The sequence below is a fragment of the Dendropsophus ebraccatus genome, chromosome 2 (assembly GCF_027789765.1).
Source record: "Dendropsophus ebraccatus isolate aDenEbr1 chromosome 2, aDenEbr1.pat, whole genome shotgun sequence".
Classification (NCBI taxonomy): Eukaryota; Metazoa; Chordata; class Amphibia; order Anura; family Hylidae; genus Dendropsophus; species Dendropsophus ebraccatus.
The window spans coordinates 141,873,588-141,897,757 of record NC_091455.1 but is presented as its reverse complement, the minus strand read 5'-3'; the positions used below and the strand labels follow the sequence as shown (position 1 = coordinate 141,897,757).

The window sequence follows — 24,170 nt, the reverse complement described above, 5'->3', positions numbered from 1 at the left end:
ACCCTTTGAAAACACCTGTTACTTATTCAAATTTGAAAAAAATGTCTATGTGCCCACTTTGATGCCAGTTTTTATACCCAGAACCACTTTGGGCCAGGCTGGACTCTCTTGGATGTGATGCGGGGCATCCCTCTCTGTGTATTATCAGTGTGAGTTCAGTGGCCCAAACTCTTTAACCCTTTGAAAACACCTGTTACTTATTCAAATTTGAAAAAAATGTCTATGTGCCCACTTTGATGCCAGTTTTTATACCCAGAACCACTTTGGGCCAGGCTGGACTCTCTTGGATGTGATGCGGGGCATCCCTCTCTGTGTATTATCAGTGTGAGATCAGTGGCCCAAACTCATTTAACCCTTTGAAAACAGCTGTTACTTATTCAAATCATGAAAAATGCCTATGTGCCCACTTTGATGGCAGTTTTTATACCCAGAACCACTTTGGGCCAGGCTGGACTCTCTTGGTTGTGATGCGGGGCATACCTCTCTGTGTATTATCAGTGTGAGATCAGTGGCCCAAACTCATTTAACCCTTTGAAAACACCTGTTACTTATTCAAATTAGGAAAAAATGCCTGTGCCCTTTGATGCCAGTTTTTATACCCAGAACCACTTTGGGCCAGGCTGGACTCTCTTGGATGTGATGCGGGGCATCCTTCTCTGTGTGTAGGCAGTGTGAGATCAGTGGCCCAAACTCATTTAACCCTTTGAAAACACCTGTTACTTATTCAAATTAGGAAAAAATGACGGTCTGCCCACTTTGATGCCAGTTTTTATACCCAGAACCACTTTGGGCCAGGCTGTATTCTCTTGGATGTGATGCGGGGCATCCCTCTCTGTGTATTATCAGTGTGAGATCAGTGCCCCAAATGCATTTAACCCTTTGAAAACACCTGTTACTTATTCAAATTAGGAAATAATGCCAATCTGCCCACTTTGATGCCAGTTTTTATACCCAGAACCACTTTGGGCCAGGCTGTATTCTCTTGGATGTGATGCGGGGCATCCCTCTCTGTGTATTATCAGTGTGAGATCAGTGCCCCAAATGCATTTAACCCTTTGAAAACACCTGTTACTTATTCAAATTAGGAAATAATGCCAATCTGCCCACTTTGATGCCAGTTTTTATACCCAGAACCACTTTGGGCCAGGCTGGACTCTCTTGGATGTGATGCGGGGCATCCCTCTCTGTGTAATATCAGTGTGAGATCAGTGGCCCAAAGTCAATTTTATTTTTAAATCATAATTTTGTGTTTTTCCTTTGATGCCCATTTTTATGCCAACCTTGAGGTCCTTTTGGCCTTTTTTATCACCGTTCCCCTCAGGGCCCCTCACTTACGGTAGGGTGTGAATATTATACATTTTCTGTAAGAATAATAGCTAAAACAGAAAAAAGAAAAATCCTCTGAATAGGAAACTTCAGCCCCGAATAGGAAACTGTCCGAATAAGAAACCAACTTTAGCCCCGTTCCAATAAATCTCAAAGTGTAAAATCCCTGTAACAGTTGTATCTGGTGCCCCACACATTACAGGTGGTCCCTGGTCAGTCCTTCTTACTAGGATTGCCTTGGTAGCCGTCCCATTGAGCATGTGTGGAGGGGCCCCTGCTGAGCCATTTGGCCCCTGGTCCCCTTATACTCTTTGGCTATACGATTAAATAAAGGTTTGACAATGAAGTGATGGCAGCAATGGCAGAGTATGTGGAGGTATTTGTCTGCCCCTTCCTGTGGCGGAGAATCTGCCTCCGGTGCCCCCTCTCTAGCCCCGGTAATAATGCCGGAGCCAGGCCCCGCCGAGCAGGAGCAGACCCCTCCCTGCCATGTGCTGAGGTGGGAGGTGTATGTGTGTATGAGGACGGGGTGAGGACCATGGAGCCGGCTCCACTTCCTTGTTTCGGGCCTGGGTGACTGCGCTTCCTGGGCAGCTGCCAATCACCAGCTCCGCACTATGAACAGACTTTGCCTCCTGGCTCAGCTCACATAGGAAGTTGGGAAAGTGTGGAGGAGCCGAGCTCCCCGGATTATCGTGTTGTCTCCGGGCAGCTGGGCATGGGCTGAGTGAGGAGCACAAGGGCACTGCCACCCCGCTCTTAAAGGGCACCTAGCGATTTCCTGCCTGGGCCGGCCTTGTGTCTATGGAGAGGCTTCTATGACAGGACGGAGAGCAGCGGCTCAGCTGGGGCCCGCCGCCTAACTTACTCCGCCGCCCGCTCTCCCTGGAAGGCCGCACCGCTACACGGAAAGTTATCGTCCGCGGCCCGGGCATCGCACGTAAGCGAGAGGGAGCAGGGGGCGCAGGGGGAGGTGGGATCGGGATGTTCTCTCCTCTGTGCCCCCCGATGCCGGGGAGCTCCGCGCTCACACAGCCGCCCGGCCCGGCCCTCTCCACCTCCTCGTCAGCTGCCTCGTCAGTGTCCGGCCGCCGCCAGAGGCCCAGGGACTCCTCGGCGAGAAGGCGCAGGAGGGACCGGCACAAGCGGAAGAGGCGCAGGCTGCAGGAGCAGGAGGCGCTGGCCACCACCATGGGCCTAGTGGAGGAGGGAGAGGTCCCCGCCGGTCCCCGGGCAGGGAGGCGCCACCGGGGCCGCAAGAAGCGCCAGAGGGATCGCCGGAGGGACATGCTCCGGAGGGTCGGGGCGCTCGCCGCTACCACCGTGGAGTACGACGACGTCAGCTCTCTGTCCGAGGGGGCGCTGTCAGAGGGCGAGCAGGGCCCAGGGGCTCCGTTCCCTCCGGTGCTCGGACTAGGCCTCATCCCGTCCCCGGCCTCGGATAGATGCCCTTCCTCCCCTGGGCTGCACCAGGCCCCGCTCTCTCTGTTACGCCAGGCCGCCGGGACTGCCGACCGAAACAGTCGGAGGAAGCGGGGTTCCCGCAAGCAGGAGTCGGCTCACCGGCGCAGGGAGGACGCCCGCAGCGCTGCAGGCCGCACCGACGAGCGGAGGAGCCGGCTGGGGATGGGAAACCTGCTGCTCCCGGAGCCGCTGCTGCTCGCCCCGACCTGGAGGCCGCAGGAAGACAAGAGACCGGAGCTCCGGCCCGCCGCCTCCTCATACAGGCCTAAGCGGGAGGAGGCCACCAAGCAGCCGCCCAAGGCCTACAGAGGGGACCGGCCTCACCGGGCGGCATCTCCCGGGAACCACCGCAAGAAATCCGCCAGTCCCGCCCGCTCTCCCAGCCCCGGCTACAGCGGCCACCGGGCCGGCCGCCGCTCACCCAACTATGGCGGCTTTGACAGAACGGACAACTCGTCACCGGCCGCCCGGCGCCGCTCCCGGAGCCCGTACAGCCCGGTCACCAGGTAAGAGGGAACACCGGGGCACAGACCGGGAGAGACCCGGCTGCTGCTCCATGGCTGTGACTGGGGGAGCTGAGGGAACACTATTACTGCTGCCACAGCTTTCCCAGAGCCCTGAAGGGTAAGTGTGGCTGCTCCTAGTGGGGGGAGTGCTCCATGGCTGGGGACAGTGTGTGGCATTGCTGTGGGCATCAGCTGGCACAGGATGGCAGGAATAGCCAGCACCTAAAGTAGTCTTCATGAGTGTCCTGTTCTGGTGACGGTATTCACAGTCCTTGCTGTTTTCTTATCCGCATGGTGGTATACAGAAGTACATCCCAAGCGGCCACCATGGCTACCTAGCTGTGTAAGTACTGGGACACTATGCTTTCATTGTACTTCCCACAGGCTGCACTACAAACCTTTGTCACTCTGAAGTGTCATAGAGGCGGGGCCGGGGAATTGAACAGTATTGATGTGCCTTCTCCAGGCCCCTGGCACTTCACAATGGCAATAAGAAGTATTTTTCTTAGCGCCGTCTTCCACCGGATGAGTATCGTTCACATAATCATTACCGATCTCAAACGACCGCTATTGAGAAAGACCTGAAAACGTTCACTCATTTCCATGGAACGATAATCGTTACTTATTATTGTATTTGCAATTTTTTTTTTTCTTCGCTATTGCGTTCGTATCTATGGCGAACGACCGAACAATGTTTTATTCAATGCGAACGAGCAAGGATAAAAATAGGTCCAGGTCTTATAAAGCGATCAACGATTTCTCGTTCGGTCGCTAATTGTTAACTGCATTTCAACCGAACGATTATCGTTTAGATTTAACGATAATCGTCCGGTGGAATAGGGCCCTTAGGTGCTTGCAGCCTCAGCAACTCCATAAAGGTGTGGATAGTCTGGCAGTGTACTGCTGTGTATCCATGTAAGCAGCTTGGGATGTCTGTATGCACAGCAGTGTAGCTTTAGATTAGTTTTCTTTTGGCAAAATCAGGAAAATTTGTACTATTTGTGTCTTGGATTCACTTCTGGTTTTGGCTTTATCATGCTGCACCATTTAGTGAGAAGTGAATGCTCATGGTGTCCAGCCTGCGACAGGCACACATACATGAAAATGGCGTCAGGTGTGACTTCTGTGCCAGAATCATCAAACCCAAGGACAGTCTGCATCCTGTGCGTTTGAATAGGGTTTCTGGAGCCCAGCGTACGGGCTGTAGATAATCCTTGTGGATTTTCTTTATTACAGAAGTGAGAAGCGCAGGAATGACTGAAGCTGATCCTCATGACAGTCCGCTCGGCTTTAGGCCTTATTCACACGTTCAGTAATATTTTTTAGTCCTGAAACAACCTGCTAAAAATTACAGATTGGACTTCCGTAGTACATCCGTATTGCATCCGTATTTCCGTAAATCCGTTTTTACTACTGACTGCTTTATACAAGTTATTAAAGTTGAATAGGTTAAAAAAAATGGCACCAGTTTGCCCAACCCCTAAAATAAGTCACATGATGAACCTTGTGACCTATGAGTCATCCGTATTTTTTACGGAAATACGGATGTTAAACATGTTGCATCTGTAAACAATTAAATTCAATGAGAGGATCCGTAAAAAATTCTGGGTCCGCACTAGGACATGTCCTTTTTTTTTCTGGCATTGATTTTCATCCGTTTCATCTACTGATTGTGTGAATAGCCCAATAGACATCAATGTGCACTAACTCAGATACGGAAATACGGGTCCGTAAATTACGGGGCGTGTGAATAAGTCCTTAGTGTTCTGCTTTAGAAATATTTGTCAAATAGTAATCCAACAATGGAATATACCCTAAGGCCGCATTCCCAGGTTTTGTAAATGTGGTCTGTGCATGGACTATATGCTATGGAGTGGACCTCAGAACTCCAGGCATCATCGTTTGCTATACGATGCCGAGAGAGCCAAAAGAGTTAAATCTTCGTTCTGCTGTACAGTATACTAACACCATGCTCTGTGCCATAAATGTATGGCACAGAAGCATTGGGGCAGCATGATGCAAGTTCACTGAACTGAATGCTATGCTATGCAGAAAGTGATCAAAAAGTCTCAACAAATGTGGGAGTTATACAGCAGTTATAGTCAGATTAAAGGGGTAGTGCGGCCCTAAACAATTATTCACTAAATAACACATTACAAAGTTATACAACTTTGTAATGTATGTTATGTTAGTAAATGGCCCCCTCCCCGTGTTTCCCCCCCACCCACGCCACCCCCAGAAGTGTAGTGCTCTATACTCACCTGATCCGTGTCGACCCCTGTCCGCCATCTTGTGGCAATGATGTAATCTTCAGGCAGCTGGCCGAACTGCTCCGACCATCCCTCGTGCCGGCCGCCCTCTGCCGCGTCATCAGCTGCTCAGCCGCGATTGGCTGAGCATAAGTTTTGATTTTCAACCTCCTAACTCTACAGTAGACAATGAGTGCAACTCAAGTATGCTTGAGTCCTGTCAGTCGACATTTGAAAACTAGTGCCTAAAGAAGTGGGATGCAGCCTTAGGGAGTCTGAGAAAACATGGATACTGCTGACACGTTGTGTGTACGGGACCATGATCTGTGCCATATCAATATCATTTATGTGGAGCACTATGGATGCACATCCATAATGTGGTCCACAATTGCAGACTGCACTACTGACTTGTGAATGAGGCCTTAGGGCTGCATCCAACTACTTAAGCCACCAGTCTTCTAATGGCCAACGATCAGACTCGAGCATGTTCGAGTTGCGCTTATCTCCTACTCTGCAACCAGTTTTTGTGTTCTCAATGTTACCTTTTTAAAAAGCTATAACTTTTTATTTTTCCATGTACAAAACATTGAGGGCAAGTTTTACGGAACCAATTGTACTTTGTAATTGCACTTAATTTTTCCATAAAATATGCAGCAAAACCAGAACCATCGTAAGATGGACATGTTTATATTCTTTAGGTCAGTATGATTACAATGATACCTAATTTATGTACCTTTTGAATTTAAGAACTTGTAAACTTCTTCCCTCCCTGTGTTTGTGCATGTGTTTTTTTTTTTTTTGTTTTTTTTTTTCCCCCCCTGGCCGGCCTCCTGCTTCTTTCTGATACCATCTTCTGGCATGCATAAGCCATTGCTGCCAAGGGCCGCACACTGAGTTTACAGTTTGCGCCTGCGTCCTGGATCAGTCGGCTCTGCGGGCTCCTATGTCTGGAAACATGCATGCGCCGGATTGCACTATGGTGCATGCGCGCCAGAAGATGACGTCAGAAGGAAGCAGGGGACCGGCCAGAAATATATATGAAAACAGTGAGGAAGTAGTAGTGGTGAGGCGTGCTGAAGGGTAGTATGAAAGGCCCACCGTTACTCCTCTTTGACACTTGTGTTGGGCAAGATTGTGACACATCTACAGCACCAATGACAAAACAAAGGTAACAAGCACAACAACGGACACACACGAACACTACACTGCCAGAACCTCGGGGCCAGCCCAGGTGCTGACAGATCCCTTTAAGGCAGTGCTTCTCAATTCCAGTCCTCAGGCCTCACCAACAGATCATTTTTTGAGGATTCCCTTAGTATTTCCCAGGTGATATTGTTATACTCAGTGCATCAGGTATTATCACAGCTGTTCTTTGTATGGGAAATCCTCAAGACATGACCTGTTGGTGAGGCCTGAGGACTGGAATTGAGAAGCACTGCTTTAAGGTCTTAAAGTAGTAAAATAAAACAAGTTGTATAAATTGGTGTGTTGTCGTAATTGTACTGACCCACACAAAATGGATAATATCATTTTTACTATACTGCGCTACATAAAAGCAAAAGCCCCCAAAAGTTTGAATATAATAACCTCCTCTTCCCATCTGGGAAAAGATGGATCCAATCCTTGGAAACTGGGAGAAGTTTCCCTGGACTGGATCCATCTTTTCCCAGCACCTGGGGAGGAGCAGCATGTGGAGAATACTTCAAAGCCTACAGACTGAGTGTAATACAGATAGGAACCAAGCAAAGCACTTATTTTCTACTGTAGATTTCCTAATCTATAATGTAAAATGAAAATATTTGTCATACATTTTGCAGTCTTATCCTGGCACTATCTCCTGATTGGTACGGGTCTGAACTGATCAAAAGTTTTGACGTGTCTCTGTGACATGTCAAAAGTTTTGCAAACGACAGTGACACTTTACGGGGTTAAAGCACCTATGGAGGAGGCACTGCCATTTAAGTACCCTGAGTGACCAGTTTTGCTGCGAACCAGCTCAGCTGGCTTTGGAAGTATATGAAGTAATTAAATGTTTGTTCATACCCAGCTGTGCTCCAGGTAAGAGGATCAGCATTTCAGTTGGCACATTTGGTGGCTCTCTAAAAAGATATTAATGCATTCTCTTATTAGGATATATGACACATGACAGGAAACTAGCAGCATGTTAGAAGAATAAAATTTGCTTTTACATTCTTGTGAGGCAAGAGACACTTTGGAAGAAGGTAGTTTTCTTGCAAACCTCCATTTTATTATGTTAGGCTTTTTAATACTGATCCGCTTCTTTTCATGAATATTCAGGCTGTGATCTGCAGTAAGGTTACTTTTGCAGCAAGTGACAGATCGATGCTGTAGTAACACTCCAGTGCACCAAACTGGCAAGTTAAAGGGGTATTCCACCTAAAATCACTTATGAAGCATTCCACAGTATTCAGCAAGCTTTACATATTTGCAATTGAATGTAATAAAGGCATCTGCACCGTTTCGCTATTTTGTAATGTGACTCACCCCCTATAGAGTCAAAATATATAGATACACAAAGAATTTATGGGCATAAGATCTGAATCCTTACAAAAATATTTTATTTACCATGATTGTATTAATGACATGATAAAAACAATGTTTAAAAATTATAAATAAAAAGTATATACATTTTTAAAAAACAACCAAATTCCAATAAAATTGCATATATATTATAACAAACCACATAGACTGAATGGATCAACATATACTGAGTGCCACAAGATTATCTAGTAAAGTACCAGTATAGTTGTAAACATAGACTTAATTGGGTAAACCTCTATTCAACCAGTATTGTACCAAAATATGAAGAGAAAAACACATTTAGGCCCCATTCCCACTGAGCAAAACTAGCGGAATTCTGCGGCGGAATTGTCCGCCGCGGAATGCCGTTGGCCTCACGCTCATAATGGGAGTCTATGGGGGACGCGCACTCCTGCCCTGTCCGCGCTGAAGAATGAACATGTTCATTCTTCAGAGCGGACAGGGCAGGAGCGCGCGCCACCCATAGACTCCCATTATGAGCGGGAGTCTAACAGAATTCCGCCGCAGAATTCCGCTAGTTTTGCTCAGTGGGAACGGGGCCTTAGTCCTGTCTTGTTTTTCTCTTCATATTTTGGTACAATACTGGTTGAATAGAGGTTTACCCAATTAAGTCTATGTTTACAACTATACTGGTACTTTACTAGATAATCTTGTGGCACTCAGTATATGTTGATCCATTCAGTCTATGTGGTTTGTTATAATATATATGCAATTTTATTGGAATTTGGTTGTTTTTTAAAAATGTATATACTTTTTATTTATAATTTTTAAACATTGTTTTTATCATGTCATTAATACAATCATGGTAAATAAAATATTTTTGTAAGGATTCAGATCTTATGCCCATAATTTCTTTGTGTATCTATTATTTTGGTGGGTTTGTCTGTGTATATTGGTAGAGAGACGCCTAGGGGTACAAAATAGTATTGTGCTGTATAGACACTGAGGATACCTGGTCTTTTTACTGTGAACCTTTTGTATAGAGTCAAAATATATGTAGGCTGCCTTCCACTCTGTGTTGCTCCTGGTATCCCCCATTGGAGACGTGGACCACGTGTCCTCAGTCTCTGCAGTGGGTTGGGTTAGTGCTTACAAGTGGCCCACTGCAGAGACAGTAGACATGTGATCCACTGACATCATTGTTCTAGGATGTCAGTGGGCCGTGCCTGTTCATTCACTGATTCCCTGATACTGATTACTATAATGTCTATGGCACTCTAATTGAGAATATAGTTCTATAGCTTTAGAAAATATAGTGCTGTAGAAAACTTAGATACTGTGCTGCCTTTATAAAAAAAAAAAAAAAATAGTAGACCATATTTATCTGTCTCTGTGCCCTCCAGCAGTGTCTCCAGCTGAGTAACAGTCCTCTCAGCCAATCACTGCGCTGTCCCGTTGCGTCTATATGTAGAAAGGCACATCCCACTGACATCCCAGAATAGTGATGACGGAGGACACGTTATACATGTCTCTAAGGGGGGAAGAGAAACCAGGAGCAAGATGGCGCTCCTATACCTTAAAAAAAAAAAACTTCGCAGGGGCCAGTGAAGTTTAACATTATTTAAAAAGGGAATGGGCAGAATACATCTTTAACAAAATGCAGGAAAACTACCACCTTCCTCAATGTCTACTGCCCTATGGGAACATTACAGCATTTAAATGGGGCTTCTAAAAACGAATGTGCTTGCTGCTAGATCCAACCCCACAGAATGAAACAGATTTTTCAGTTGCAGAATTGGTATTGTCTCCTGCTGCCCAGATGAGCCGTAAGATCTTATTAGCTAGATCGGCATTTGCTTAAATGCCGATTATACTGCTCGATAATCACCTGGGTGGGGCTGTAAGGAAAGTGTTTTCCATGCACCCCCTGCTTTAAAGGGCTACCTGTCAATGCTCCTTCAGTATCCTCCTGCCTTGTTTCTGCATCCCCATCTGACTGCAGCAACTGCTAATACTTCTAACTCCATCTCTGCAGTGACAGGCCGCTCAGCCAATCGCTGAGTGACATGACCAGTAATTGGCTGTGTGGGCTGTCACTACAGAGATGGCGTGCTCTGTGTAGTAGGGCCCTGAGGAGTGTCAGCTGAATTGTGCATGGACTTTTTGTTAGGGTGACTTATCCAAAAGTGTGTAGCAGTGCTGTCTTGCACACATGAAATTGCTGCATGCAAGAAGTACATTGCTATTCCTGCAGTACAGAAAATTTCATGCAATTGAATTATCTTTTAAAGGAAACCATTCACCCCGTGGCCCCCGGCAGAAACTGACATACAGTGACATAAAGGTCAATATACTTACCACATCGCTCCCGGTCCAGTCCCGGATCCCGTTGTTGACACGGAGAAATTGCTGAATCTTCTTCTCCCGCCCATTATGGTAATGAGCTGAGATGAGTCCAACGTCCATAGGAAACGACAGACGAGTCCAACTTATTCATGAGGTCCTCTTCTCGTCGCCGCCCATCCACGCCTCCTGGAACTTGATTGACTTCTTCAGTCTTCTGACGAATTCCCGCGCAGGCGCCGTTGCGATGGTCTCGTCACCTCTTCTGCGCCTGCGCGGTAAACAGGATACGTGTTCGAGACAATCGGCGCACGCGCAGTAAACAGTGAAGCTGCGGAGCGGCTTCAATTGTGAACTGCGCATGCGCCGAAAACGACTGTCACGGCGCCTGCACGGGATCCGGCGAGAAGAAAGAAGACGAGGAGGAAGAGGACCCGGCGTCAATCAAGTGTCGGAGGCGGGGAGAAGGCTGGACTTCGGACCCGGCGGCGCTCATTACCATAATGGGCTCGAGAAGAAAAATCAGCGATTTCTCTGTGTCAACAACTGGATCCGGGACGGGACCGGGAGCGATGTGGTAAGTATATTGACCTTTATGTCACTGTATGTCAGTTTTTGCCGGGGCCACGGGGTGAATGGTTCCCTTTAAAAATCTTATTTCTCAAGGTAAATCCAAAATAACTGTCATATTCTAATAGCATGTATAATCAAAATCAGATAATATTTTATAAGGTTTTAGAAGAGGAAAATATTTTATTGCAAGTGTATCATTTGGCCCCATAAGAATACACTAGGTGCAGTGCTGCCAATGAATCTGCTGACTTATCAGAAAATCCAGATCATTGTGCTTGCTTTGATTGTCCTGATATGTTCTACAGTTGCATAGTTGCAAAATAGATTGGCAGGTAGTATAGGTGGAACTGTAGAAATTTACTGTGCTTGGGTTGGGGGGAGATTAAGAAGAAAACTTATTGGAGCACTTTGTCTTAGGGCTCTATTCGACAGTAACGATAATGGGCCGAATCAGCCCCATTTGGCCTGATTTGGCCGATTATCGCTCGGTGAAATAGAGAGAACGGTCAGCCGATCGTGTCATCGGCTGATCGTTCATTTAGGGCCAGACCTAAAATCATCGTTCCCCCACCGCGCAACGCTACGGTTGAATAGCGGTGCGCGGCAGGCGACCGACGATTCGAGAAGCAGCAGCAGCATACGTTACCTGCAGGGCTTCTCCGCTCCGTCTTCCTCCCCGGGTCGCTTGCGCTCTAGCTTCAGAATGGCCTGTCAGCTGACGGAGCGCTCAGCCAATCACAGGCTGGGACCCGTTCGGCCTGTGATTGTCTGAGTGGCCTGTCAGCGGACAGGCCATTCTGAAGCTAGAGCGCGCGGGACTCTGGGAGGAAGACGGAGCAGAGCAGAAGACCTGACAGGTAATGTATGCTTTAAGGACATTGTTAACGATGTCCCTGCAGCCCTCGCTCAACGATCATCGGGCCGTGGAATAGGCCCAGTAAACGAGCGGCGATCTAGCAGATCGCCGCTCGTTTACATCGTTGATCGGGCCCTCCTCGGTCCGTGAAATAGTACCCTAAGGGTGCGTTTACACAGAAAGATTTATCTGACAGATTTTTGAAGCCAAAACCAGGAACAGACTATAAACAGAGAACAGGTCATAAAGGAAACATTGAGATTTCTCTTCCTTTCAAATCCATTCCTGGTTTTGGCTTTAAAAATCTGTCAGATAAATCTTTGTGTAAACGTACAATTACCTCTTATTTCTCTTAAGATGTCTGACGTAAAACCCAGCTGTCAGTCTGTCAAGTCTAAGTAATCAAAGCACATATTCCCTTGGCACAGGGGAATAGTAACACCCATTAGTCAAATTATTTCAGAATTTCTACAAGAAATTACAGCATTGGCACAATGTATAGTCGTGGCCAAAAGTTTGAGACTGATTATGGTTTTCCCTTGAGTATTTTTATGTACACTAGATATTTCTGTGGTATTCTGAAATACAATTATAAGTATTTCCTTTCAGTTTTTAAACTTCCATTGACAAATACATCGGGTTTATTCAAATATTTAAAGTTTATCTATTTATTGTTAAAAATTTTAACACAGTTCATGTAGTTCCACAAGCAGTCTGGCTTTAATTTGTTATCTGTAAGTTAGTCTTATTATAATGGGTGGGAACTGGAATGACAATGTCAGAGTGACTGCTCCGCTCTTGCACTTGACTTTGCAACCATTTACCTCAAAACGACTGCTACTTTGCTTTGGTTGCAAAACTTGGATGAGACTGGATATCTTGCACGTGTGGCCCCAGTCGTGAGATCAATCATATTGTAATAGTTCAGACTTTTTTTTTTTTTTTTTGCAGTATAGATTTAAAGGACAACTCCCACAAAAAATTTTTTTTGCTCATTTAACACACATTACAAAGTTATATAACTTTGTAATGTGGTTAAATACCCGGTCTGGCCCCCTTCCCCCACTTTCGGACCCCCGACCCGCCACCCCCCACCCCGAAAGTTAAAGAATGTATACATTACCTATTACGATCGTCACGGTCCTCTTCTCCAGGGCAGCATCTGGTGACGACGACGTCAGAGCCGAGGGGCGGTCCAGGTCTTCTTCCTCCTCGGCGTCTTCATGCAAAGTGAATGGGGATGAAAAGGCTGCTGGTGCACATGCGCACCAGCAGCCTTTTCATTGGCTGGAGAGCATCACATGGCTTCCAGCTTGCTCAGCCCTGATTGGCTGAGCTTGCTGGAAGCCATGTGATGCGCTCCAGCCAATGAAAAGGCTGCCGGTGCGCAAGCGCACTGGCAGCCTTTTCCATCCCCTGGACCTGGAAGTCGGAGACATCGCTGGATGGCGGACGGCGGCGACAGAGAGGCGGACGGCGGGCGAATCGAGTGGCGATCGTCACCGGAGAGATGGTGAGTGTGTCTGTGTTTTTTTTTGTTTTTTTTTTTGGGGTCCCGCGGGAGTTGTCCTTTAAGTGACAAATGGGGATTTTTTTTCTTCTTTAAATCCCCATAAAAAAAGTTCTTGTTTACTTTTTGTTGCAGCACCATTGGAAAGCCTGAATAAATCAGGAGCTTGGGAAAGCTGGGAGCTTTCTCCGTGAAAATTGGGTAATATGGTTGGTCCTAATTGCGTGTATGTATGTGTGTGCGCTTGCCACACATGGACTGATTCACTGATTTATAGTGAACAAAAATGTCCTGGATCATCTTTAGGGAGAAAAAACCCAGCTTTCCCAAACTCCTGATTTACACCTAGGTAGTAAGGGTTCTGATGGCACTTGTAGACAGAAAGCTTCTCTCTGCGCCGCCCCCTCCCCCCTAAATTCCTGCTTCCATCTTTGTATAATAACAATGTGCTGATCAGAGCACCATGGAGGAAGTGAGAAAGAAGGACCAGGAGGTAGTCTGCATGTTGGAACTTTTGTTAGTGTCACAGATCGCTCTGTGAACTAGGCCAAATTAAAAGCAGTTTTTTCGGGATGTAATGCTACAGAGGAAGAAACCAGAAATGGTTGGAGAACCTGTTAGAACATCTATGTAGTGCTGCTGGGAGCTTTATCAGCATAACTGTCCTCATTGGTTTTCCTTAAGACTTAAGCAATGTTCCCTGGCATGCTGGATATCAGCTTCTGGGCCAAATATTGACTGGTGGCAGCCCATTTCTGCCTGATCGTTGCTTGGAGTTTATCATAATTGTGTATTTGGTTTTCCACTCCTTTTTGAGGATTGAGCACACATTCTCAATGGGATTGAGATTTGGGGAGTTTCTTGGCCATTGACCCAAATTTTCAATGTCTTGAACAAGCCACTTAGTTGTCACTTTTACCTTGTGACATGGTGCTCCATTATGCTGGGAAAAGAATTGTTCATTTTCGTTTTGCTCCTGGATCGAGAAATGATTGTCTATAAAGCTTTTTTGATGCAAAGCAATGATTAACCCTGGTTCACACAGGATGTGCTAATGTGCCTGCACAGGAATTATTATTATTTATTAATTCCAGAGCGCTATACGATATATAGCAGGAACAGTACAAGATCAGGACACATTACATGAAGAAAAACTGACACTCGGAATGCTGATGCTTTTTGAGACTTTTCTGCTGGGTCTGAAATAGGAATGTGGTCTATAAATGGTTAGGCTCTGTTCAAACTGGACGTGTCCAATTTTCAGCGCAGAGAGAAGGCACGCAAGCCTCCCATAGACTGTCATTGTGACACAGAGGCTGGCGGGATTCCGTGGCAGAGAATTCCACCAGTTTTACTGCGTGTGAATGGAGCCTTATGGTCATTTGTGAGAATTTGTTTGCCCACTAACTTTTTGAGGATTGACCACATGACTAGGGAAGACTAGATTAATCATGTAGTGCTGCAAAAAGATGCATTGTAGCCCTGGCCTAAAGACAGCGCACACTAGAGGAGCATTCCAGGGCCTTATCACTAAGGGGGCCTATTACACCAAAAGATATCTGACAGATTTTTGAAGCCTAAGCCAGGAAGGGACTATAAACAGATCAGGTCATAAAAGGAAAGACTGAGATTTCTCCTCTTTTCAAGTCCATTCCTGGCTTTGGCTGTAAAGATCTGTCAGCTATCTGTTGGGCCCTAAGTTAGACATCATGCACAGGTCTATTACAGCTCTTTTTTGTAGATAACTGGAATAGACCTCCTGTACAGGTGCACAGGGCCTTAACTGTCCCTCTGTATGCTTCTAGTTTCCTAGAGAAAATGCCACACACCAGGGCTTCTCCCCTAGAAGCATTGTTTGTGGTTGAGAATAGCTGCGCACATTCAGCACTCAGTATCGTGGAGTCTGTCTGTGTCATGTGTATGAGGCCTGTTGGTCAGCACAAGTGGTAAGGACAAGTAGAGGTCAACAATGGATGGACTAATATAAGATAGCTGGTGATGGTATTGCTTTTAGGCCTCTACTCTTGTATCAGCAATCTATTTAGTAGTTTGATACTGAGCTCTGCAGTTGTGAAATATTTCTTTCAAGCATAACTTTTTTGGCAATTTTATTTCCTGTCTCATATGTTGTAATATTTGAATAGTTTATTTCCTGTTGCTCCTGTGGCACCACCATGTTCCATACAGTGATTGCTTACATCAGTCTGTTTACAATAGGCCTTACAGCCTGAATGTTTTATCACATACATACAGTAAAGTGAAAATCACATGGCTGCAGAAGGACAGTTATTCATGGAAAGAGTGCTGTTTTAAAGGGGTTATCCTGATCTGAGCAGGAGCGGAGCCGGGAGCCTCACTGCAGCCGCGCCGCCGAGCAGGTACTGTATGCTCTCGGCGGCGGGCCGGAGATGGGCTGATGGGGGGATGTGGCCGGGATGGGGGGGCTGGGGGTGGGCTGATGGGGGGGGGGGGGGGGGGGATGTGGCCGGGATGGGGGGGATGCGACGGAGGGGCTGCGGGCACCAGGGAGTTAAAGCACATATTCACAGCGGGATGTTAATCCCGCTGCGAATATGTGCTATCATAGGGATGAATTGATGCCGGATCCGCAGCAGTTCTCGCTTCGAATCCGCAGAAGTGAGAAACGCTGTGAATCCGGTAGGTGTGAAGGCACCCTTAAAGTGTATGTGACACGATGGGCTGCTTTCAGACCAGCAACAAGGTCCTCTGTAGGCCAGTTCACACTGAGTAAACACGGCGTAATTCCGCGGTGGAGCTCTCCGCCACAGAATCCCGCCGCGCTCAGTGTGCTGCTTTGAGTGAATGAGAGGACGCGCGCTTGTCCGCTGCCGCCGCTCTCCGCACAGAGAACTAACATGTTACTGAGACCAGTAACATGAACTGAGACCAGTGTCCTTGTGGCAACTTCTTCTGTATGTCCTCCCTGATTTCAGCTAGAGTATCACTGGTGAAAATAAAGTAAAGATTGCCTTATTGATTACTCATTCATATGGAACTGTGTTAAAGGGTTAAGAAAAACAAAGCTGCTTTACTCTTATCCTACGTTTGTATGCGATATTTTACAGGTTAGCTAAATTGAAGTGAATGGAGAGTTGTAATACTACACACTACCTGAGCAATGGTGTGGCACTCTTCTCTAATCCTGGACATCTGTTTTCAGCATATGTCTTTGGCGTAATACATGCTGTGTGGGTTATAGAAGTAGAAATAAGGTTAGTGTAGACAGCTATGCTAGCTACTATATATTGTGTAATATATGGGGCAGGCCAAGCACTATGCTATGAGCTGTGGTTGTATAATGTAATTGTGCATACTCATAGAATAATCTGGGTCAGGGTGAGAAAACAGGTAAATAATTTAGCTGCTTACACTGGGTGTTATCCACAGCTTGTTGACATAGAAGTTACTGATTGATTTCTTACAATACATAGCATTTACAGGGTTTATTCCCTTTGATGCTTTATCTACTGTGAGTGTTTTGGAACTAGAATTGGATAGTTATCAGGAGTTATGAAGACTGGGTTGCCTAAAACTAGACACTAGATGCAAATACTGCAGTGCTGAAAATGTAATTGTCTGGTACACGAGCCGCGACTTATCGAAGAGGAGTGCTCTGTCTTTCTGTATACAATTTGGACTAACTACCTTTTTTCTTTCCAGGCGTAATGCAAGATCACGGAGCAGAAGTCCTTACAAGGCACGGCGCTCTCGTTCTAGAAGTCGTTCTCGGAGAGTTTCGAGGTCCAGGAGCAGACATTCTAGCATTTCACCAAGTACACTCACGCTAAAGAGCAGTTTAGCTGCAGAACTAAACAAGAACAAAAAAGCTAGGGAAGCTGTGGCTGCCAGAGCCCTAGCAAAGGCTTCCAGCACTTCCACTCCGACTAAAGGGCATTCAGATGCTGCCAGTAATGCCCAGCAAGCAAACCATGCCAAGGAGCAAAAGAAAACAAAAGCAGACAGTGTACCATCTCCTACTGCAAAAAGTGACAAAGGTAGAGTCAAGGCATCGGCCCAGACGTCAGCTGTGGATAACAACTCAAATACAAATAAAGCAGCCAAAGCAAGTGGAAAGCCAGGCAAGGTGGACACTGTTAAGGAAGATGCTTCTAGTCAAAAAGAAAAAAGTAAAATTCCTAAAGCTGCATCAGCTAGCACTGAGAAGGCTAAAAGTTTGGGGTCATCACCAGCAACTCTTTCAGCACTACCTCTTCCCATTGTCCTCTCCAATGATGCCAACAGGCAAGTGTCATAGAATATCTCAATTAAATCTCTGAATACCAACTGAAATAAAATGCACACCCTTGTCCAGGGGCAATCTGCACAAAATAGATTTACCGACATTGGGGACAGGACAATGACTACTACTTAATTTAAACTGGGGCACTCGAGACCCTTGTTTCAGTGATCAGTGGGTGTCCCAGTGGTCTAATCAGATACTAAAGGGAAACTATCGGCAGGTTAGACAAATCAGCATGGGTGCTGAGGATGAAAGGAAGTTTTCTCATTTTCATGCTTGGCGTCATTTCCGCGCAGTTTGTAGTTCAATCCCTAGGCTAGTAAGGCAGTTTTGTGCATCCGGTAGTGCCACCCCCCAGTGCACCAAACCACCTTCCTAGCCTATTATAACTACAACTGCATTGGAAACATCTTCAGCATCCTGTTGCTATAAGGAGATATCAGCAGGTTAGATTTGTCTCCTGCAGATTCAGGCAAGCTGATGGCCAAGAAAGAAGTGTTTTCACTTACCTGTTGCTCCCAAGGCAGCTCTGCACTGTTCACATGGCCCCCAATGATTGGTGCCATGGGGATCTGTAAGATCAGTGTGCTGTGGCAGTTATATGTAGTTTTTTTTTTAGTTTTTTTATCACTTTCATCTGGACTGGCATTTTGCACAGGTAGGCAGTGGAGTACGTTTGATACATATGCCAAATGTAATCATAGACCCCCATTGTGCCAACCCTACAACAGAACTTTTACTTTCCAGTTGAAGTCACTGGGGAAAATCGGCAACAAATCCCGGCTCATTTTGCAACTGATATTTACGTGAAATTAAAATCCTGTAGTAGTGGTTTTTAAGTTTGCATATTCATAGGGTTCAGAGCTTCTTTAAAGCCTATCCTGTTGGCACTGTGTGGCATAGAGCTTACGTAGTTTGCAGGTTTTGTGGCTCTATGCTACATACATTGTGTCACTGTAGAAGTTTTTTATTTCTTTTATTTTTGTTATTTTCAACTAGTTTTCGTGGCTGCATCCCAGGAAAATCTGTTACGAAGGAGATGGAGAGAAAACTTAGGCACTTGCTCTCTGATTTGCCCCTCCCACCTGTGCTTCCTGGAAGTGGGGACCTGTCTTGTAGCCCAGAGGGGAAGAAAGCACAGATGAAGAACAGAAAGAGGCCTAAGTATGAGGAAAAGTTTCATATTGTACAATCCTAAATGTGGCTGCTTTATATGTGAACAATTTTCCTACCTATCTATTTTATCTTTTCTTTAAAGAGGATGTACCATCAGGTACACTCTCTTTAAAATCACACATGAATCAGACGGCGACGGCACGGGGAAGCCAGTGCCGCGGTCCTTTTTTTGAACGGCGGCCCGGTTCCCCCATACAGCGCTGCTCTATTCTTGGTTACCGAGACGGGGGGGAAACACTGGAGGCGGGCCGGTCTGTCCCCAGTGGGAAGAAACCCCTGCCCCTCTATGATGCAGCTCCATTGATTTTAATGGAGCCGTGTCATGGAGGGAACCGGGCCCGGGTTCAAAAAAAGGATGATGGTACATCCTCTTTAAAGGGGTACTCCAGCAGGGGGGCATTTTTTTCCTGGGACCGGGGAGGAGGTGGCTAAGGGAAACGACGTCCACTCACCTCCCCGGTTCCAGCAGATTCCCGGATGCTTCCTGGTGTCAGACACGGGCGCGAGACGTGACGTCTCAGGTCCGCTTAGCCAGTCAGTGACTGAGGCGGGATCTGTTTCAAGTCCGCCCAGATTCCGTCACTGTCTGGCTGAGCGGAAGTCACGTCTCGCGCCCGTGTCAGACACCAGGAAGCGGGGATCGGAGCGCCGCGATGCGGGACCCGCCGCTGGAACCGGGGAGGTGAGTGGACATCATTTCCCTCAGCCACCTCCTGAGGCCCCCCCCCCCCCCCCCCCCCCCCCGCTGGAGTACCCCTTTAACCCGATAAAATTTTTAATATGCCTAAATGCATTACATCCTATAGGATTAGTGGTTGATCTCTAACCATTATGCTGCATGTGTACAGTCTTGTGGATTGCAGCTGTCCTGCATTAGAGGGGTTGCTCAAAAATCCCAAAATGCATTCATTTTTATTTCTTAGGTCTCTGTTCACTAGCTGTCATCACTGTTAGCTTTGGTGCCCAGTAGGCTAAAAAGCTCAATATTATGGTCAGAGTAGCTGATGAAATCAAAGGATACTTGATGTTTGCAAACTTTAAAAAGTCATGTTTTCCATCTAAGCTCGTGTCAGAGAGGCCATCGTAAGGTACAGCATGCATGCCTCCTCTGTCCTTCCCCCCACCTCTCCCTGTCATGCAAAATAGATGTACAGGGTTTGACTTCCATCACTGAGCATTGTTTATCATGGACGCTGCAAAGTTCAGAATTAAAATGTTTATTTCTCTCTGCGTCCTTCTCCCATAACGATTCCATATTAAAATTTGATCAAGATGCCTATAAGTGGTCCTTGTTATGTGCATGTGTGCCTGAAAGGAGCCAATCGGCATGCTTGTGCTTATATGGCTTCCTGCTGCACAGCATAGCTCTGCTGTGCAGCTCCCTATAAGCCACCTGCCACGTCTGGTAGCTTTGGAGATCTGCACAGTAGATCTATACTGTGCAACTCGGAACCATATCAGCTGATCAGTTCCCTTTAATTAGATAATGAGTGTTATGTGCAGAGGGGAAGTTATTCTCTCTGTGTGGAAGTACCTTACAGATATTAAGGGGAATGTGTCAAGGTTTATTAGGTATGCTATGAAATATCTCTTTTGTAATGATCTTTGCTTCCAATTGTCTTAAAGGATCTGTGGTCCTCGCTGTGGTGAAATTCATGAGAATGAAATAGACTGGGGGAAGCGATGCGTGGACAAATTTGATATTATTGGAATCATTGGGGAAGGCACCTATGGACAGGTGTACAAAGCCAGAGATAAAGACACTGGTAAGAAAAATGCAAAATCTAAATGAGATTTGAAATTGAAAGAATTTTATTTAAAGGGTACTGTGGCCCGCACTCCCCCCAGGATCGTTCAGCAGGAGGACCATGGGGGAATGCGGTGAGGTAAAAGTAGGTTCTTTTTTGTTTTCTATGTAAGTGCAGCAATATATAATTTTTTTTTTAAGGGCCAGGATTCCCGCTTATGGATAAATTAATGTTTTATATCATTCTGTTACCTCTAGTGCCCTAATTAAATAGCTGTTTTTGCTCTCTTGCTTTTTTCAACTTCCGCTGGTTCGAGTGTGGGCCTTTTCACGCCCATGAGCTTCAGATTTGCACCCTCATAAGCCTGGTTTATACACCCTGACCCCTTTCTAAAACTCACACCCACCTGACTTTTTAGAAAAAAAATGCAGCTAATTCATGCAAATGGAAAAATCCCTATATCTTTGAAATGATAGAGAAGTTCCCACGTAGCACCAGAATATATACAGCCTTGGAATCAGAACCCAAGGCTAAAAATGGTATAAAATAAGAAACTGCAATTACACTTTTTTTTTTTTCCCCTGTGAAGGAGAAATGGTGGCTTTAAAGAAAGTGCGTTTGGACAATGAGAAAGAAGGTTTTCCTATCACAGCTATACGTGAAATTAAGATTCTTCGACAGCTCACCCACCAGAGCATTATTAACATGAAGGAGATAGTTACGGACAAAGAGGATGCTGTGGATTTCAAGAAAGATAAAGGTAAGGTTTGTTGTCTTTAAAGTTATACTCTTAATTGTGTTTTTTTTTCTCCTACGGTAAAAAAAAACAAAAAACTTCCATTATACTCACATATTGACTTGGTACGCTAATAAAGCAATATTAAAATAAAAAGTCAATGCTATATATTTTATTTATTCTTTCATTGTTTTAAAATGTCAAAAGAAAAATGTCTTTTATTGGGGTTATAAAGGCCATCAGAATGATATCTAAATAGTATTTATACTGTACAGTGAATAGCAGCACAAATTATACAAACCTCTCCTAATCGACCCCCCCCCCCCCCCAATTAAAAATGAACAAAACAGTGAACAAGTCAAGTGGCCCATTCAGCCAAAGAGCATAGAGATCAGATGGATAGCCCCTTTAAGTTTATTCAGCAAATTGTGATATAGTTCTTCAGTGGGATCACAACAGATGGGGGCACACCTTTTGACACTTTCATGTATCTGTGAGCTTCAAGTGTTCATGACTCTGTTTACAGTTCGCCAACTTTTCTTCTTTGAAGAACAGATGGTGTCAGCTATTGTATATAAGGAACCACTTGCACCACTGTTTTGGAGATTCTTTGACCGAGTCATCTAGCCATCACATTTTGTCTTTTGTTAATGTGGCTGATATCCTTATGCTTGTTAGTTTTACCTGCTTCCAGATGCCAAGACAAACTGCATGCGATGTTCCCATCCGCTTCCCCTACCTGTTGGAGATGCGGTGGGGCTATTGGCTCTTACCTACACATACGGCGGGATTGCCTTTTTATTCAGATGTTCTGGGCCTCTGTTTTTCAACTGTACAATAGAGTATGTTCAATAGTCCGATGCCCATAGAGAATGACTGGAGCAGTCGTTCTCTATGGGCGTCGGACTCATCTTTGCAGCGCGCACTGGGCATCCGACAAGGATATCTTCGTCCCTGGACCTGCTCCAGGAGCGGGACTTGGCGAGATGGGGTGAGTATCCAGGGCTCTAGCGCTCGGGCGGCCTTCACCCCAGCATGGGGGGTGACAGGTTCCCTTTAAACAAAAAAATACTTGGTAAACTACCCCTTTTAATGGAAATAATCCATGTTATTTGCATCACGTCAGTGGTTTTAATGTTGTGGCTGATATTTTTTTTACTCCTACTTATATGTGTGTTATGACAACGAATCTCCATATGATTTCTGAATACATAAAGTAAAACTTGTTATATATCCAGAAAGCATAGCACACTAAAAGGAAAAGAAACCCCTTCCCTCGTTTTTGCACTTGATTTGTCCTCAAGCCACAGCACTTGCCTTTTTTCACCTACACACCCACTTGATACCTCTTTTTTTTTTATTTATTTTTTTTCCCCAACAGCAATTGTACTTTTGCAGTGACAGTTAAATGTTCTATAAAATATGCGTTGAAATCGGTAGAAAGCTATTTGCGTGATGAAATTTCAGTGTGTGTGTGGGGGGGGGATTGTTGTGTTTATGGCATTCACCCTGTGGTAAAAATGGCATGTTTTCTAAATTCTTCAAGCCAGTATGATTACGATAGGCAACTTTATATAACCTTTTATTTTTTTTTACTGCTTTTAAACAAGAAAAACCCTAAAAACTAAATGTTCTTAAAATTGCTCTATTACCATCCTTATAACTATCTTATTTTTTTGGTTTATGGGGATATTTGAGGTGTAATTTTTTTGTACTGTTAGCTTGCTGGCGTCAATGCAACTTTTTGATCACTTTTTATTACTAATTTTCTGGATGTGATGTGACCAAAAATCTGCAATTTGGCACTTTAGGTGGGAGTGTGATAATAAAATAGTTTGGGCAAATCCACATGTGACAATATCAGATATGTATTGCATTGATCTATGCGATCAGTGCTTGATTACTATGGACTGCTGGAGCCCATAGTAATGGAGCACCAAACCAGGATCAGTGTCATTACGCCGCAGAGCCCTGGCCCGGCAGTGGGGAGTGATCCGTCCACTAGACTCCAGGTGATGGCTTTTTCAAACCATGTAAATGCATGTAAATGGTTATTTAGCCACCATGGTGATCAGGCCACACTGGCTATTAGCTGCGATTCCTGGCTGCTGATAGCTGGGAATAGCGCTGTACAGAGAGGGCTCCCATCATAACCCCTCTCTGTACATGCCTTAACCTATGCTGATGTTCCTGGATGTCAAATTGGGTTAAAAGAAACAGGATACAGAATTATTTTCCAGTATTTGTTTTCTGTGTGGCTTGTTCACGTATCTTTCTGTCCTATTAAACTGTTTTGCCATTTCACTGAATAAAAAAGTATTTTTGCCATACAAATGACTTTCAGGCTCATTACAGTTGCGTTAAAAAAAAGGGTCCATTGTTTGATTCAAATGAACGCCGGATAAAACAGGATCTACATTTTACCAGGATTGTATAGGTGTGACTCTCCATGAACATTTATCTACATGATGTCTTGAACCTTCTAGTTGTCTCCCTGATTTGACTGTAATAATACTTTAAACATAATTTATGCCTTTTTCAATTGCTACAGGTGCATTTTACCTTGTATTTGAATACATGGACCATGATCTGATGGGTCTGTTGGAATCAGGACTAGTGCATTTCAATGAACTTCACATTAAATCTTTTATGAGGCAACTTATGGAAGGTTTGGACTACTGTCACAAGAAGAATTTTTTGCACAGAGACATTAAATGTTCGAATATTCTACTAAACAACAGGTATTTTGGGTTGATATTTGGCATGTTTTATGATCTTCCTTCTCTGTGACACTTACTATTTCTCTTTCTGGAGATCCAGTGTGTGTAAAGAGTCCTACAGGCAATGCTTCCTGGGAAAAGGTATGCAAATGAGCTCTCCAGAAAGATGTCTCTTTAGGGGCACCTAAAAGTGTGTAGGA

At 45.2% G+C, this 24,170-nt stretch overlaps 1 protein-coding gene across 2 annotated transcripts in view; it reads left to right on the top strand.

Moving 5' to 3' along the window:
- The first annotated feature begins 1,853 nt into the window (after positions 1-1,853).
- CDK13 (cyclin dependent kinase 13) overlaps positions 1,854-24,170 on the top strand; it is a 52,131-nt gene continuing 29,814 nt past the window's right edge. The window contains exons 1-6 of one of the 2 annotated variants that reach the window (XM_069958407.1): positions 1,854-3,296; positions 17,011-17,592; positions 18,590-18,754; positions 20,393-20,532; positions 21,104-21,274; positions 23,802-23,991. In XM_069958407.1, the coding sequence (XP_069814508.1) occupies positions 2,311-3,296; positions 17,011-17,592; positions 18,590-18,754; positions 20,393-20,532; positions 21,104-21,274; positions 23,802-23,991 (2,234 nt within the window). In that variant the 5' untranslated portion in view covers positions 1,854-2,310. The remainder of the gene's footprint in view (positions 3,297-17,010; positions 17,593-18,589; positions 18,755-20,392; positions 20,533-21,103; positions 21,275-23,801; positions 23,992-24,170) is intronic. The other variant, XM_069958406.1, reaches the window with a different exon arrangement.